Source organism: Aethalodelphis obliquidens, unplaced genomic scaffold, assembly GCF_003676395.1.
Source record: "Aethalodelphis obliquidens isolate GAN/ISIS:26980383/991018 unplaced genomic scaffold, ASM367639v1 scaffold1, whole genome shotgun sequence".
In the NCBI taxonomy this organism is placed as follows: domain Eukaryota; kingdom Metazoa; phylum Chordata; class Mammalia; order Artiodactyla; family Delphinidae; genus Aethalodelphis; species Aethalodelphis obliquidens.
Genome location: NW_020837945.1, coordinates 70,669,007 through 70,686,336, shown reverse-complemented (window position 1 = coordinate 70,686,336; position 17,330 = coordinate 70,669,007). Strand labels below are relative to the sequence as shown.

Sequence of the window (17,330 nt, the reverse complement as noted above, 5' to 3'; positions counted from 1 at the left end):
AAACACATCACTTTTCAGTGAGCATTAAGGTAGATTTTTGTTTGTTTTTAGAATTCAGTAAACTTGTTTACTTGTCTACAGGAAGTGGACTTGGAGACATAAAATATATTTTTCTTTTATGCCCATGCTAGGGAATCAGAATTAATTTGAAAAAAGGATGCTTCTTATACCATACAGAAGTAGGAAATGACATAGCCCATGTCATTAGGGAATTTATAATGTGATCAGAGAAAACCAACACAAGAGACATTTCTTTGATAAAATTTAAGTCCTCAATTTTTGATAAGAGATCAGAAGTAGAGTGATGACTAGGACTAAAGAAGTCTGGGAAGATTTCTAGAGGTGTTGAGATACGTATGGTAGGATTTGGAGAAGTAGTGTGGAAAGCCATCACATTTCTGTGCAACGAAAGACTCAAGGCCAGGAACGAGTGGCACAACCGTGAAGGGCTTGTCCAGATCAAAGCAGAGGTTGCTATTGAGAATTAGAATAAAATAAGGCTTCTAAAATTTTCTGTAATCTTTATTTGCTCGACTTTTCCTTTTGTAACTTTTTGGCATTACTGTATGTAGTTGCTACCAGGAACACTAATGTACCAATTATACTAAACTCTTACTCTTTCTACAGATTTTGTAGCCCTTTTTGTAATATATTTGAACAAAAGATATTGCAGTGCTTCTTAAGCTACCTTAAGAAGGACCGTTTTTTGTTTGCTTTGTTTTTCTATTTCTAAGACCTTGCTGATCAGAACATTAGGTAAATAAAATAACATTGTCATGGTAGTTAAAGATTGCTGTAGGGGGGAGGGATAAATTAGGAGTGTGGGATTAACAGATACAAACTACTGTACATAAAATAGGTAAGCAACAAGGGTTTACTGTATAGCACAGGGAACTATATTCAGTATCTTATAATAATCTATAATGGAAAATCTGAAAGAAATATATATATATATAACTGAATCAGTTTGCTGTACACCTGAAACTAACTAACATAATATTGTAAATCAACTGTACTTCAATTTTAAAAAGTTGTTAAATGTTTCTAAATGCTTATTCTCACTTTCTGTACTTGCTTTTGTCACTCATGGGTAGCAAATGGTCTGTGGACCACGCTTTGAATAGCCCTTCTTTAGAACTTCAATACTTTGTGTCCTGATAAAGGTTACTCTATGCAATGTTTTTTATTTTTATTTATTTATTAAAAATTTTTTTTTACAGCACATTTTTTTTATTCAAACAGAAAGTCAAAAAAATTATAATCATCCTGATCAGTTCACTCAGTCCCATGTAATTAATTTTTTTATCTTGATCTTTTGTTAACAATTTTATGAATTCATCAGTTTTCCATTAGAGTTCTGAAAATGCTTATTCATTCAGTTCAGTAGTATAGTCAGTTACCAGAAACCTGTACTTGTCAGTCTTTTCCATGAATTCCTTGAAGATGAAACCCTTTTATGGGAACATTTTTGCAAAAGCATCAGAATACACCCAGAACTATCTGTAAATGACAAAAGACTTAAAAGTGACCACAGTTAAAGATTTGATGAAAGTTCATAATAATGCAATTGACAAGGAAATTTAGTTATTTCTGAGATATACATTTGCAATGTTTTTTAAATAGGTATGCGTCTTCTATTGATGATATTTTAGAAGATGAAGAACATTATGCAGATCAGTTAAAGGAGTATCTTTTTTATGCAGAAGCACTGAGGTAAGTATAATACATGTTCCAGATGCAGCCCTGTGACTGGACACCACTCATATACTACTCTAAAATAAAGATTTTTAAATGAGTTAATTCCCCCAGATATTGAATGAGGTCTCATTGTATTCCTGTGTGTTACAGAGTGCTAGACATAGCTGAGATGAGCCCTCTGCTTGAAGCATTATGTTGATAAAACCTGTTAGTCTCAGACTTCGGGTCTGTCTGTATGTTGTTCTGCTTTTTCCAGTTTGAAGATTGGAAGCAAAGTACAGATTGAGAGTGTGTAGCATAATCTGTCGCTAGGTTGTATATTACCATTTAAATTCTGTAATTTTTTCCATACCTGCATATTTTATCTCCTTAGTAAGGTTGTAAAACTTCTTAATGTCAGGACTTTGTCTTCTCTTTTTATAGTATCTTCTACAGAGCCAAACAATTCTCTGGGAGATAGTCCAGTTTAGAAAAATGAATTGTTTTCCTATCACTTTTTTGGGGGGCCAAATTATTATTATTTTAAAATTTGATTACAACCGATTTTGTTGGCATTAAAATTTTAAATTTGAATGGATATAAACCAAAAACCAGAAATTAAGTTTGGTAAAAATGGGAATAGGAGTTTTCCGGTAATTACAGATTAGAAGGCAGAAATCAATTTAGAGGAACATAGACAAACCCCATGTTTACAATGATTGTGCCACAGATTTAAACTCCAGTAGTGCATTAGTAAACTGTTCACACTGAGATCTTCACCTTGAGATTCGACAGCTGTTTCTTGAAAAAATATCTCAGTACCTTCTGCAAATAAATTGGCCTTTCATGTGCCTTAGCACGCTTAAAATTTCTCCATTGTATATATACAGAACACCTACCATTTGGGCAGGGCAAAATGCATACTTTCATAACAAAACTATAATGTACCTCTCAAGTATGAACAATATACACGTAATACATGGTATACAGTATTTACAAAATATAAAATATAATACAAGCTGTTTGTAACTTTTTAAACTCATCTTTTGCCCTTGTATATTGCAACAAGGTAATTTTCCATTTCTGTACCACTGCTTTTCAAGAGTCCAGGGATTTTGGAAAAGCTATGTTTTACATACGTACTGGAATCTGAGATGTAAGTTTGAACTTTTAGAAGAGTTTTAAAGTGTACTGCCATCAACTCCCTATTTTGGTTGGAATTTTCAATGGTGCTTCCCATCCAGTGACTAGGAGGCTGTGGAAGAACACTAGGAGAAAGTGGATCACTAAACTTTACCCCAGCATAATTCTCCTTTTGGCTCACTTCAGTTAGAAATGATGCTTTCTTCAAATGCTTATTTTTAATATTCTCAGTATTTTTAAAAGGCTTTTTTTTTCCTGCTTCTGAATTATATCAGATGAAACAGAATCCTGCCAAAAGTTATTTTCATTTCTTTTTGCAGAGGTGATCTTGGTAAGTGGTTAAGTTACATTTGCTTTTCTGTCTGTTTATCTTTGGTTGTTCACACAAGTGTATACCATGAACAAGCTGGCTGTGGGGAATGGCAGTTTTCTCCGATTTTCCCTTCTTTGATTTTAAAAGTACTTTCTATCATCTTGTCCAGTTATACATATAATACATAGAAGAAAATGGTTTCTGCCTGCCCCCTACTTTGTTTTAACAACTGCTTCAAGGACTTTACTGCCTTAATTCCAGTCACTTTCCTAGCTCAAGTGATCCTCATAGGAAGCCATGAGGAGATGGAAAGGCAAGGTAATCTATTAGATCACTGCCCTTTCAACACTTGTAATATGGTAGGGAAGCAGGACACAAATAGAAAGCCAGAGCACAAGGTAACATAATCCATGTCAAAAAGGGTAACTGCCAACAGAGCTCCCTGGTTTTAATAAAGTTCTAGAAAATAAAGGAACCTTACTAGGAAACAAGTACAAAAGCTCGCTTTTACATTATCACTAATATTACAGGAGAGCCATGGAATTGAAAGGAATCTATACAAAATTTAAGTAATCATGGTGGACAAATTTAATTTTTTGCAAGGCACAGCTAGATAAGCTGCAAATCTCTCAAACCATTATTCTTTCAACAAATGTCAGTAACTTATTTTCACTAGTATTATGAAGGTTTTTGAAATTAAAGTCAAAATGTTTTATTTTGATATAAAGTTTACTTTAAGTAATATAGTGACTTAGTACGGTTTAAGTTTTAATCAGTTTTATTCTAGTCCAGTAGCAACTGGGCAGCATGTCATCAATTCAATTGGTAACTTTTCTTTCGAAAACTTCATCATTCTGGACACAAGTAATAAAACTACCCTCCATTAAGAAAGCCTGGCACAGTATACAGTGGGAATAGTTAAACAGTAAATGCCGTTCATCTGATAGACTAGCACAGAGAAGTTATCGCTTCAAAGAGGCAACAGCTCTGCTGTCGCTCCTGCCAACTTTCGAAGTTGAAAAGTACAGCTAAGTAGGTTGGCCCGGCGAGGAGCTGCGCCCCAGTTGGACTGGCGCCCCACACCGGGCACCTCATAACTCAGTAAAAAGCCAACTGGAAGTGGGCGCCTGCCAGCGCATGGCAAACCCCACACCAGACAGCGAGAGACCGTATGCATGTCCTGACGAGTCTTGGCACTACCAACGGTCCCCTATCACTTTTAAAATCAGCCTAAGAATTCTGTTAATAAAACAGAGGAGCAATATTCCTTTAGTTGTTCAGTAGCTGGTATGAAAACATCACATTGTTAGCCTTTTTCCTTCTAGAGTTTTGAGTAGTAAGAAGTTACACTAAGGACTTCCCTGGTGGCGCAGTGGTTAAGAATCCGCCTGCCAATGCAGGGGACATGGGTTCAAGCCCTGGTCCGGGAAGATCCCACATGCCACAGAGCAACTAAGCCCACGTGCCACAACTACTGAAGCCCATGCACCGCAATGAAGAGTAGTCTCCGCTCACCGCAACTAGAGAAAGCCTGCATGCAGCAATGAAGACCCAGCGCAGCCAAAAATAAATAATAAATAAAATAAATAAATAATTAAATAAAAAAAGAAGACGTTACAACAAGGTGTTTTCAAGTTACAGACCAAAAGAAAGTTGCTGAACACAGTGGAATTCTCTGCAGCTCTTAAGTTATAGAAAAGGTTAATGTGTATTGATACAGAAACATATGTGTCTTTGGTATATAAATAGTTGAGACAGAAAAGATGTAGAATTACTGGGGGTGGGTGGATATGTGTATTTGTAAATTCCTAGGTAAAGTCTGGAATGATATATACTATCTATTAACATGAATTATGTCTGGATAGTGGAACTGGGGAAAAGAGAGCGTTCTTGAAACTTATTTTGTGCATTCCTGTATTAGAATCCTTTTTTTTCTTTTCAGTGAGCATGGATTACTTTTAGGAAAATAAAAACTAATAGAGGTTTCTAAATAAAAAGAAGAAAGCTTTGAGATAATGTCTTTTTAAACAATACTCAGTTGTAATGTGAGATTATAGCATTAGTTCCTATGTTATACAAAAGCTTTTTTTAAATGTATGTGATAATGGTACGTTTATTGAAAAAAATGTTGCAAGTATCTGGAAAACAACCTTTTTTGTTTTAAGTATATATAAAGTTTTTATGTTTAGGTTCTGCTAGATTAAATTTTTAATGTTGGGCTACTACATTTTAAACTTGAAAATTCTGTATATAAAAGTTCCGACTGTAGTAAGACGTGAGTGCCTCCCCTTTACCCTTGAAAAAAATTTTTTTAACATATTAATGGAGAAGCCACAAAAATTAAATGGCAGCACTTTCTTTCATCCCTAGGGCTGTGTGCAGGAAACATGAACTTATGCAGTATGATTTGGAGATGGCTGCTCAGGACTTAGCATCCAAGAAGCAGCAGTGTGAGGAACTGGCAACTGGGGTGAGTGGTTTTCCATTTAGGTCTCTGGTATTATTACAGCAAACCTTAAGTGGAATGGGCTGCAGGATGCCCGTAGCTTTTACAGGGAAATAATTTGTGGGCAACTTTATAATTCTTTTGTTTGTGATCTTGATATAAAAGGATGTAAGCCATTAAAACACGTATTATATAGTGTTGTAAGAAATTTTGCCAACATTGCTGTGTGTAATAAGAACCATCTCTTTTCTGATTAAGTCCAAGTGAAAAAACATTATTCTTTGGGATTGAAATAATAACCTTTGCCAGGTTTAATTTTACCTGGTATATTATAGAAATTTTAGTTAACTTTGCCCTTTTAGAATCAGTGCCTCTCTCCTAACAGGGAGCTTTTTGTGTACTTTATTCTTGAATGCTTACAGTGAATACTTGTGAAGAAAATTCCTTATCTTATTGTATTGGACTTAGATCATTTTTATAATCAGCTTTCTACTGCCCAGCTATTTCATTGGAATAAGAAAGCCGTCATGGTGAGAGCACACAATCTGGAAGTAAAGAAGCAGTTACAGGGCTTCCCTGGTGGCGCAGTGGTTGAGAGTCCGCCTGCCGATGCAGGGGACATGGGTTCGTGCCCCTGGTCCGGGAAGATCCCACATGCCGCAGAGCGGCTGGGCCCGTGGGCCATGGCCGCTCTGGGCCTGCGCGTCCGGAGCCTGTGCTCCGCAGCGGGAGAGGCCACAGCGGTGAGGGGCCCACATACCGCAAAAAAAAAAAAAAGCAGTTACAATGCCACCATTTATGAATCATTTCATAGTTAACAAGTACTTTACTTGTGAAAGTGCTTGTGGGCTACTCACATAGAGATATGTGGGAAAAGACCTCTGACCATGAAACAGGTAGACACTGTCTTGATTTATTTTTAAAATCCAGGGGAAATTCCCAGTCCATTTTCAGGGAGCTTGGTTCTCTACTCCTAAATGTGTTTCCCTCAGTAAACTCCGGAGAATAAGGAAATGGTAAAGCAGTGAAGCTTGAGGCTTGGATTTAGGCATCCTGTTTTATTAATAGATACGAAGTTTTAGTGTGAGTTACACAGATTTTAAAGTTTATTTAGTTTTTTTTCAGTGTTGCCTGTTGAATTTTATATATTTTTTATATCACAGAGTAATTAGAAAAAATATGATCACTAACATAAAGAAGTAACTTGCCTAATAACGTCACCTAGAAGTTTTCCATATGATGAAGAAGCTCAGTTAAAATTTTTCCCTTTTTGATTCTTCCATATTTTCCAGTGTTAGAAATCTTATTAGTAGCCCCCTGGTTGTAAGGCTTGTGGTGTTTTCTGTCCGAGCTAGGGAGGAAATGGCTATTTCCCCTTTTAAAAAAAAATAATAATTGTGGTAAAATATCCAGAACATAAGATCTTTATCTTAACCATTTTTAATGGTAAAGTTCAGTAGTAGTAAGTACATTTACGTTGTTGTGTAACCAACCTGCAGAACTGTTTCATCTTGCAAGATTGAAACTCTGTACCTATTAAATATCAACTCAGTTTCCCTCTCCACCCAGCCCCTGGCAGTCACCATTCTACTTTCTGTCTCTGTGAATTTCACTACTTTGGATACCTCATATAAGTAGACTCATACAGTATTTGTCTTTTTGTGACTGGCTTATTTCACTTACCACAATGTCCTCAAGGTTCATCTATGTTGTGTAGCATGTGTCAGAATTTTCTTCCTTTTTAAGGCTGAAAAATATTTCGGTGTATGTGTGTAGTTTATCCATTCATCTGTTTCTATTTCATTTTAGACCGTAAGAACATTTTCTTTGAAGGGAATGACTACCAAGCTCTTTGGTCAAGAAACTCCAGAGCAGAGAGAAGCCAGAATAAAGGTGCTAGAAGAACAAATAAATGAAGGAGAACAACAACTTAAGTCTAAAAATCAGGAAGGCAGGTAAAAATGCTGTGGTGTTTTAACATGGCTAGACATGTAGACTCTGTGACAGATTGTTTATAACCATTCCCAGCTTCACCAGTGTCCCTGGATGTAGCCTGTTCTTCTAAAATGCAGTGATTGAGTATTTCTAAGATCATGTTGCATAGAAACAGTTGTTTTAGTGTCAGGGAAAGAGGAAGAAGAAAGTATCTAAGCTTCATAATATTATTTTCCTGTACTTTTCATGATTTCTATCCTTTGCACATTCCCTCTGCCCTTTTCTGTCAGTTAAAAGCCTGATCATTCTCCAGTGCCAAGCTTTTGCATTACTTCTCTTGTGAAGCTTTCTCTTATCCTCACAGGCTGTCATAGCACTTGGTTCATGCCACTATTGCATGGCAGTTTTGTATTGGGTGGTTGGTTGTACAGTGTGACCGTCCCTGGCTAAATTACAAACCCTTCAAAGTCAGTGACTATGTCTCTTTCATCTTTATGTCCCAACACCTTGCATAGGGCTTGGAATGTAATTATTCCATAAATATTTTTAGAAATTCAGTTCTCAAAGGTCTGCCATGACTGTTGGGCTCATTTTTCATATTGTTGTTTTCATCTGATAGTTGTTGAGTAGACCAAGGCAGACCAAGAGTGTATCACTGATTTGGAGGTGATTTTCTTAATTTTTAGAACTTCCGGCATCAAGTAAGTCAAACTAAACTCTCATGAATAGAGTTAAAAAGACAGTGGTTAAGATTCCACACTTCCACTGCAGGGTGTGTGGGTTCGATCCCTGGTCAGGGAATTTTCGCATGCCAGGCGGTGCAGCCAAAAAAAAAAAAAAAAAAAAAGACAAATTGCTCTCAGAATTTTAAAAACTCTAGTTGTCATTTAAAGTAAGCACATGATAAATGTGATACATAATCCATCTTGTTGAAAAGAATGTATGTTTTCCAGTGACTCCAGGAAGGCAACTTCATGTGGCACCTGTTAGCTTATGAGCTGGTTCAGGGAGCCATTTACATCTGTTTTATGGGAATAATTTGAAGCTGGAATTCTTGTGGCAAAATAGAGATTATTAAAATGTAGATGAGTGTATGACTGTATGCTTTTTCTCCCACTGTAATTTTTAGGACGAGAAAAAATAGAACTATCTTATACACGCAATAGCTTTTTCCTCTATATAGACAAAAACCCAACTCAAATGAGAAGTGGTTATTCAAATTTATAATATGTAGTTTACTTAATTTAAATAAGAATAATAATAATGACTATACCTTTTATTTCAGAGAATTTGTCAAAAATGCTTGGGCTGATATTGAACGCTTCAAAGAACAAAAGAACCATGATTTAAAGGAGGCCCTCATAAGCTATGCAGTCATGCAGATCAGTATGTGCAAAAAGGTAGGTTTTGGTTTCAGTGAAGGTACAAGCATATTCAGAAGTGCCTGCAAATTTCTTTAAAATCAGTTTCTTATTTGGACCAAAGTATTTATCATTTTCATTTTTAAGTCCATTCTTCTCCTCTTCCAGAATGTTTCCCAGTTTCTCTACTTAATTTTGAAAGAAGGGTCATAATCAAAATATCAATTACCGAGTCTCTACTCATCTAAAGTTCCAAATTTGTATGCCCCGTTTATAACTTGTATGTGAAAATATGTACTAACAACAGTACTTTGGTTATATGTCCCAGGGTTACTGCCCTTGGACAGGGCAGTACAGTACCATTCCTAACAGTGATAGATACTTCGACTGGAAAATGGTTTCAGTGTTATTTTGGGAAACCGTGGCTGCGTTATGGTTTGTTGTCAGAGTAAACCCTTCATGTAGTTCACATCTCAGTAGAAGGCAAGGACGTTGAAGCTTATTCTGGTTAAAATAAATGTTTTGGCAGTGATGGAGATCTTTCTAAAATGCTGTTGTAAGAACAAAATACAAAATATTCCTTAATCTCTTCTTCATAACCCAGGATCTGCCTGTGCGACCACCAGTCATTCCCGCGCTTTACATTTCTCTAGCACTTCGCAATTTATTGAGCGATTTAACATGCTTTATCTCAGTATATCACATAGTAAGATGGATTCCCATATTTATTAAGACATTCTTAGAGGGAAAAAAAATCACACTCATACAAACACTCTTATGCTTTAATTTGTCCAAAGTTCGTATTTTCTGGCTTGGAACCGTCACTTTCTTAGCCCTTTCTACTTGTATGACAAGAAATAGCAGTAGACAACAAAGATGTTTTGAGACAGAAACAACAGACTCACACATTAGTCATTGGGCCAAATTTATAGTTATGCCTCAACGAAATTGTAAGTTACTTCATGTTGTAGATCTTTGGGGTCACTTGAGAGAAGTTAAAACCATGACTGATCAATCTGCAAATGCTGATGGTTGAATATATTGTAGTTTGGGGTGTTTTTGTCTCTGCTGCTGTCATCCCATCAGCTCCTTCTGCTGCTTCACGTTTACCGTCTTTCTAATCTGCCTTTTTAACTCTTTGGTGGTCTGAAAGATCAGAAAACAAAGGTTTTTAGAGTTGGTTTTGTTTTGTTTTATTCCTATAAAAGATTCATTAATAGGTTCCTGTGATCTCCCATTTGCTTCTTTTCCAAGAATGCAGATTTTGTGTAATGGCTCAAAGGACTTTCCCCCTGCCACTTTGCTTAGGGTGAGCGGGTTGAGGGGTGCTAAAAAGTAATCTCTGGATAAACAAGATGTTACTGTAGGTATGTGCGGACACACTGTTGGGTATCTGGTGTATCCTAAGATAATAACTAGAGTAAACAAGAGTTTACTCAAATGAGATTAGTAAGAGTGTATGTTTACCTTATTTCTTAGGAACAGTATTACAGTGTTTCATGTTTTATTTTCTTGCCTAAGTGGAGTAGATTCTTATATTTGAAAATCTACAGTGCTGTTTTCTTTAGAAACTTAAAATTAAGTACGAGAAGTCAAGTCATCTTTTTTTGGTAAATGTGGGTATCTATATATTTCACGTTATTTTATCTTTTTAAATTAAAAAAATTATAAAAATAACATATATGCTCATTATAAAAATTTCAAATAAGCCAGAAGCATATTAAGTAAAAATTCTCCTCCTCCTTCCCCAAATCCCTTTTTGAAAACCCAACACTGTTAAATCTTCATGTTTATCTTTTCAGACTCATTTGTACATATACAGTCATTTAGAAAATATACACTTTCCTTTCCCACAAAAACAGGATTGCATTATATGTGCTAGTGTGTAGCTTTTGTTTTTTCATTTGCTGTCTTATGGATGTCTTACTAGGACAGTGCACATGAGATCTATCTTATCCATTCTACCAACAAATACTCCATTAGATACTACTTTATCCAGGCAATCTGGGACATTTTAAAAGATTTTTGTGGGTTTTTTTTTTTTTTTTTGTATTCCATCAGGGAGGAAGAAAAGCTAAAAAGATTAATTTTTTTCCCTATTGTTTGAAGCCTCAATAAATATTGACAAACTTTAATATTAAAGAAAATATTCTTTCTTCATAAATTAGCAGTTATTGGCAAATATATATCTTGTTTATTGAAAACATACCTTTATTTCTACCACTTTCTAGATTTTACTGTTACATTTTTACGAACATGCACTTTTTCCCAGTTTCAAACATGCATTTTTGTTTAAGCATGTTAGTTATATTATAGCATATTAGTTTTTTGCTAAATTGCCTGCTATAACCATTGAAAGGGAGTTGATAACTTAGTACTTAATTATCAAAATATTGATTATTAGACTAATAAATTAATAATTCATTAATTTATATTTAATTGTTAGACTAATAAGTTTTTTCTTTTGTTTCAAATATTACAGAACTTGTTTGGTTTATAAATAGAAATGATATGAATAGAGTAAATGAGTTTTTCAAAAAGAAGTTGTAGGAGTTCTTTCTGTTTTGAAGATAGGCTCAAACAAATGATTCTATTACTTTTTTCAAAAGTATTTGACATTGACTTATATTAGCTATTGCCAGAAGAAGTGTCCTATTTGCTGGACTTGTTAATTATCCCAAAAAGTAAAATTTAGCATACCAGTAAGCCAAATACTTGGGCTTTCAGAATCCTTCCAAAATCACATTTTAAAAGATTTTTTTTGGTTTTTTTTTTTTTTTTGTTTGTTTTTAAAGGGAATTCAAGTTTGGACCAATGCTAAGGAATGCTTTAGCAAGATGTAATCCTGTGAAATGAGTTTCTCTTCAATCAAAGTGCCCCAAAACAGAAGCACAAGTAAATAAAAAAATTTAAGTTGGTACCAGTATACACAAAAATACATAATAAGTTGAGTAAATTCAGCTTTCTTTAATTTGATTGTAGTGTTAATATAGCACAAAAGGGTGTATTTTAGTGAAGATTAAATATTATAATTTGAGGTTTTGGGGACTGGTGCTGATTCTAAAAATGTTAATTAGATAAAATATACCAACAAATTGTCAGGCTTCTGAACCAATGACTGAATATCAAGATGTTAGGTAATTTTTAGATGTTCGTTTTAGTGCCCACTGTTTCAGATCTGCTTATGTAGGGAGTTTTTTCCTAAGATTGAATTCTTATCTTTATTTGGTAGGACCCACTAATCTGTTATAGGGGGTTAATTTTCCTTGCCTTATAGTTGAGCTGTTTGGTTTGACAAACCTCAGCAGAAACTTAGTGTGTAATCTAAGAATTTCTTCCACATTCTTTAATGCCCCCAAACATTGTATACACTAGAAAATGCCTTCAATGTGTGTTTTACCAGAATTTTGATACTAGTCAAAAATTTTACACTGCCAACAAAGAAGACACAACTTCTCAGATATATAGTAAAATACATTGTTGTGATCTAGGAATTGGTATATAGCAAGGTTTCATTGAGTATGTTACATACAAGCATTAAATTCTCAGATAATTCTTAACCTCAGTGATGAGCCTAAATTGATTGACTCTGCTTGGCTCTCTACACATGGCATTTCAGGGTACAAAGTGTAGCATTTCATTGTATAAGATATATGTAGTGAACATACGTGTTAGTATCTTCATTATTAACATCCTTTTTTATTGCTTGGCTGTAATTTTTGTAAAGATAAATTATATTGCTTTTGTGTGTGTGTTTTTGTGGTATATGTTCAGAAGCCAAGCACCCTTGGTATTTTGCTAGCTTTGCAGAACCCTACATGTGTACTCATTATTACTAATTATGTAAAAAAAGATTTCCAGTACTGTTCAGCATTTGACTTTTTTACATGTTTAAAATGTTGCTGAAGTTTTGTGCTCTTTGCCAAACTTATACAATAAATAAATGAAGTATTGTGTTGATTTTCATATGAGTTTTGTTATTTTCACAAAGTGGCCTGTACCTATTAGTATCTGATGCCCTATGGAAAAATAATATATGCCATATTATATTTTGAAGTGTTTAACTGTATAAATTTGTCTTATGCCAAAGTGTTGGGTTTTTTAAAAATAAGATGCTGAAATGATGTATGATTTTAAAAATTCTACCTTTTTTTTTCAAAAAAAAGATAAAATTGTTAGAAGCAAAAGTCATCTTGATAGGTACACATTTCATTCCATTGAATTGTATCATCTCTTGGCTCATGAAATAAAGTAGCTTGGCCTTTAAAAATCAAAAGCCTTTTCTTCCAGCCTAACCTTAGACTAAATATAAAATGTATTAGATTTTTTTCTACTAGCTAACTTAATTTGAAAAGGCCACTGATACCTATGTTTTAAAAGATGATCTTCTCTGAAATATACAAATATTCACTTGGTTGTATGTATATTTAAGTAGGAATATCTTGATGGTTTGATTTTGAAAAAGTTTCATTTGATAGCACAATAATTCCTTAAAAAAGAACTCTTAATGAAATTTTATGATGGAAATCATTTTTAGTACTATTCATAATTATAAAGAAAATCTATATGCATTAACCCTTTTCTGTATTTAAAAACCAGAACTCAAAATGAATTATTTAAAGGGTGAGTTAGATCTCCAAAGATAAATATAAAAAGATAATATAAGCAATAACTAAAGAAAGAAGACTCATTACATAAATGTAAATACTTAGTAACAGAGGAAAATTTCATCTTGACGGTGTACTAGTGATGCAGTTAGTGTGGTCAAAGCATTAAAATTAACTGAAGTTATACCTAGCCTTCATTTACATCCAAAAACTTGATGAATGAGTCACTGGCATTTACAGCATAGCATCCAACAAAGGAACTGGGGGTTCTTAAAATTCAAGCATCTTTAGAATAAACACACACCCAGCTTGGAATGTAATGAAAAACCAAGAGTTATGTAAGAGGAATGCTAGGCTTTTTATAGCCTTATAATCATTTTTTAGATATGTATGCTTACTCTCCTCCAGGGTAGAATTTACTGATTCTCCTGAAAATTTTTCCCTAAAAAAATTTAGGAGTTTCTTTCAAGGTTTAATAACCCTGAAAATTAAAATAACAAAAGGCCAAATCAGAAAAATTGTACTTGCTTCCTAAACTATATAGCTTTAAATATTTATATATTTGAAAGGAAGGAAGGGACTAGGGGGGAAAGGAGCAAATTAAATTCAAAGTAAGGACTTCCTTGGTGGTGCAGTGGTTAAGAATCCACCTGCCAATGCAGGGGACACAGGTTTTGATCCCTGGTCTGGGAAGATCCCACATGCCGCGGAGCAGCTAAGCCCGTGTGCCACAACTACTGGGCCTGCGCTCTAGAGCCCACGAGCCACAACTACCGAGCTCACACATCACAGCTACTGAAGCCCGAACGCTTAGAACCCATGATTTGCAACGAGAAGCCACTGCAATAAGCCCACACACCTCAACAAAGAGTAGCCCCTGCTCGCCACAGCTAGAGAGCGCCTGCGCACAGCAATGAAGACCCGATGCAGCCAAAATTAAATAAATTCAAAGTAAGTAGAAGAAAGAAATATTAAAAGAGCAAAAATCAGTGATACTGAAAACAGATAAATCATAGAGTTAACACAGCCAAAAGTTCGTTCTTTGAGAAGAGTAATAAAGTTAAACCTCTAGCAAAACGCAGTGGAAAAAGAAAAAGCACAGATTATCCCTATCAGGAATGAAATTGGGGATGTTATTATAGATCTTACAGTCGTTAAAAGGATAATAATGGACAAATTTTAACCAATAAATCAGATGAAGTCATCAAATTTCTTGAAAAATAATAGCTTTCTAAAACTGATATGAGACAGAAAATGTAAATAGCCTTATATCAAAGAAATTTATTATCAGAAGTTTTCCTGCAAAAGAACTTCAGGTCCACATGGCTTTATTGGTGAATTCTATCAAATATTTAAGGAAGAAAAGCTTTAATTCTACATAACTTTTCGGAAAATAGGGAAAAGGGAATACTTTTACCAACTTTTTGAAAAAATGAGAACAAGTATTACTCTAATACCAAAACTGGTGAAAGACATTTCAAGGAAAGAAAGTGACGTATCAATATATATCATGAACATAGATGCAAAAATCATTAAACTATTAGCTAATTGAATCCAGCAATATGTAAAGAGCATAATACCTTATGAGCAAGTAGAGTTTATTGCAGAATGAAAGGTTAGTTTAAAATTAAAAGTCAATAACTATAAGCACCATTTTAACAGAATAAAGGAAATACTTCATGATCATTTCAATACATGTAGACAAAGCATTTGACAAGATTCAACACTGATTCATGATAAAACTCAGGAAACTAGGAATAGAAGGAAACAGTCTGATAAAGGGCGTCTGTGGAAAACCTCCAGCCATCATCATACTTAAAGTTGGGAAAGTTAAGTCCATCACTAGACAATTGCCCTCTAGACAATATCTGTCCCCATTTCCCCCTCTCCTCCCACCAATGCTGAAATTACTCGCACCAATGCTGAAATTCCTCTGGCTTTCTCCTTTCACCTATCTCCCTCCCCTGTTGTTCCCTGTGCTCATTTTCTATTCAAGGTTCAATATTTGTTGAACCTTGAAGAAGATGGATCCCTCATTCTTAAAGCTCTAACAGGAAGTATGTTCACTTCCTGGGCACTCCACAAGTCCAAAAGGTTTGGGGAATCTGTTGATTCAGCAAATATTTATAAAATCATACCCAGATGAAGGTGGAACCAGTTGATTCAGTAGCAAAAGTCCAAATGAATAAAACATCCTTTCACACACCTGTGTGATAGAAGCACCATCAGCAGAAGATACGGAGAAATTCCTAAATAATCAGTTGTTAAGGCCTTGATTTCAGAGGATGATAGCTAACATGCATTAACTCCTTATTACTACTACACCTGAAACTGAGGTACAGTGCAGTGATGTGCTTGCCCAAGGTCCCACAGCTTGTAACTACTAGAGCTGCAGTTTAAATGAACCCAAGTAACATGGCTCTAGAGCGTGTACTTTTCGAGGCTTTTCCCTTTCGGAGGAGCAGAGACCTGGAGGAGACCCTCTGGGACAGACCCGTGAGGATGGGGGAGGGATAGAAAAGGTAACTTTCATCATACTCAAGTTGTAAGACATTTGAAGGGAAAATGTCTTGGGTACTTCTGGGAATGGGAGCAAGAAGGGGAAACCTGAGAGAGGGGCACGCTATGGTGAAATACTAGATTAGTTTTCCAACTTTAATGTGTTTGTGAATCACGTGGGGATCTAGTTAAAACACAGATTCTGATTTGATAGAGTGGAGCCTCAGAGTCTGCATTTCTAACTAGTTCCCAGATACTGTCAGTGCTACTGGTTACACTTTGAGTAGTGAGGTGTTAACGAAATATATATATTTATATAATGTGGAATATTACTAGCTATTAAGCCAGTGGCCTGGCCAAACATCTATTTTGGTACAGTTAATTAGAAAATATACAAAAATTCAGCAGTTATACAAAAAAAGGGAAGGAAGGGAGGGAATTAGGTAATACCAATTTCTTAGTACAATTTCAAGTTTGCAAGTTTATATCAAAAGCAAATTTTATGTTAAGCTTTAATGATAAAGATGAGTATATGGATAATTATGCAGAAATTAAGATGGAAATTCAATAATATGATAATAACAAAAATAGCATTAATGAGGCTTTCATCAAATATTGTAGAAGATTTCCTGTTAAAGACTATAGTGATGTAGACTGTGCTTTGGGTTTATCTTTGTACCTTCTCAAAACTCCTCTAAAATGGCAGTAAGGAAAAAAATATTTTTTTGAGTACCATTAAGGACAAAGGAAACAAGAGACACTGTGTACAAGAAATGTTCACAAAATTTTGGAAGATAAAAAGATGGAGGAGTATTAATTGAATAAGCAACACGGTGGCAGCTCAAACTTATGTGCCTGTAGCTGGGGCTACTAATAAGAAAGCAAATTTGCACAGCAGAATCCAAGAAAGACTCAGGAATTAGAGGAAACAGGTACACTGGTAAGAAGGAGCAAGTGTGGAGCTGGGTGTGGGGAGGGGCTGGTGGAAAGTCTATACCAAGAGCAGTTAGATGCCCGGGTCCTGACCCTTTCTCCACATGCTTAGGAGACCACCATTGCACATTACCATGAAATTTCAGATGAATAAAAGTCGTCAGGAAAACATTTAATATACAGAAAATTGCCATCAGAACAGCATTAGGCTTCTCAATAGCAAAATTTCTTGGATGCCAGAAGAGAATAGAGTAATCCCTTCAGAATTCTGGAGAAAAATTATTTCCAACTTGACAGCCAAACTGTCAGTCACGTGTGAGGCAGAACAAAGACTTTTTTGGATATGCAGTCTCAAAAATTTCTCTTCCTATACACTCTGTCTCAAGAAGCTATTGGAGGGGCGGAGTCAAGATGGC

The 17,330-nt window shown here is 35.1% G+C and overlaps 1 protein-coding gene across 1 annotated transcript in view; it reads left to right on the top strand.

Annotated features, from left to right (window-relative positions):
- SNX4 (sorting nexin 4) overlaps window positions 1-12,841 on the top strand; it is a 62,860-nt gene extending 50,019 nt beyond the window's left edge. Inside the window, exons 10-14 of the mRNA XM_027107112.1 lie at window positions 1,624-1,713; window positions 5,504-5,603; window positions 7,389-7,534; window positions 8,800-8,914; window positions 11,671-12,841. Of these exons, the coding sequence (XP_026962913.1) occupies window positions 1,624-1,713; window positions 5,504-5,603; window positions 7,389-7,534; window positions 8,800-8,914; window positions 11,671-11,718 (499 nt within the window). The 3' untranslated portion in view covers window positions 11,719-12,841. The remainder of the gene's footprint in view (window positions 1-1,623; window positions 1,714-5,503; window positions 5,604-7,388; window positions 7,535-8,799; window positions 8,915-11,670) is intronic.
- Window positions 12,842-17,330: the final 4,489 nt, after the last annotated feature.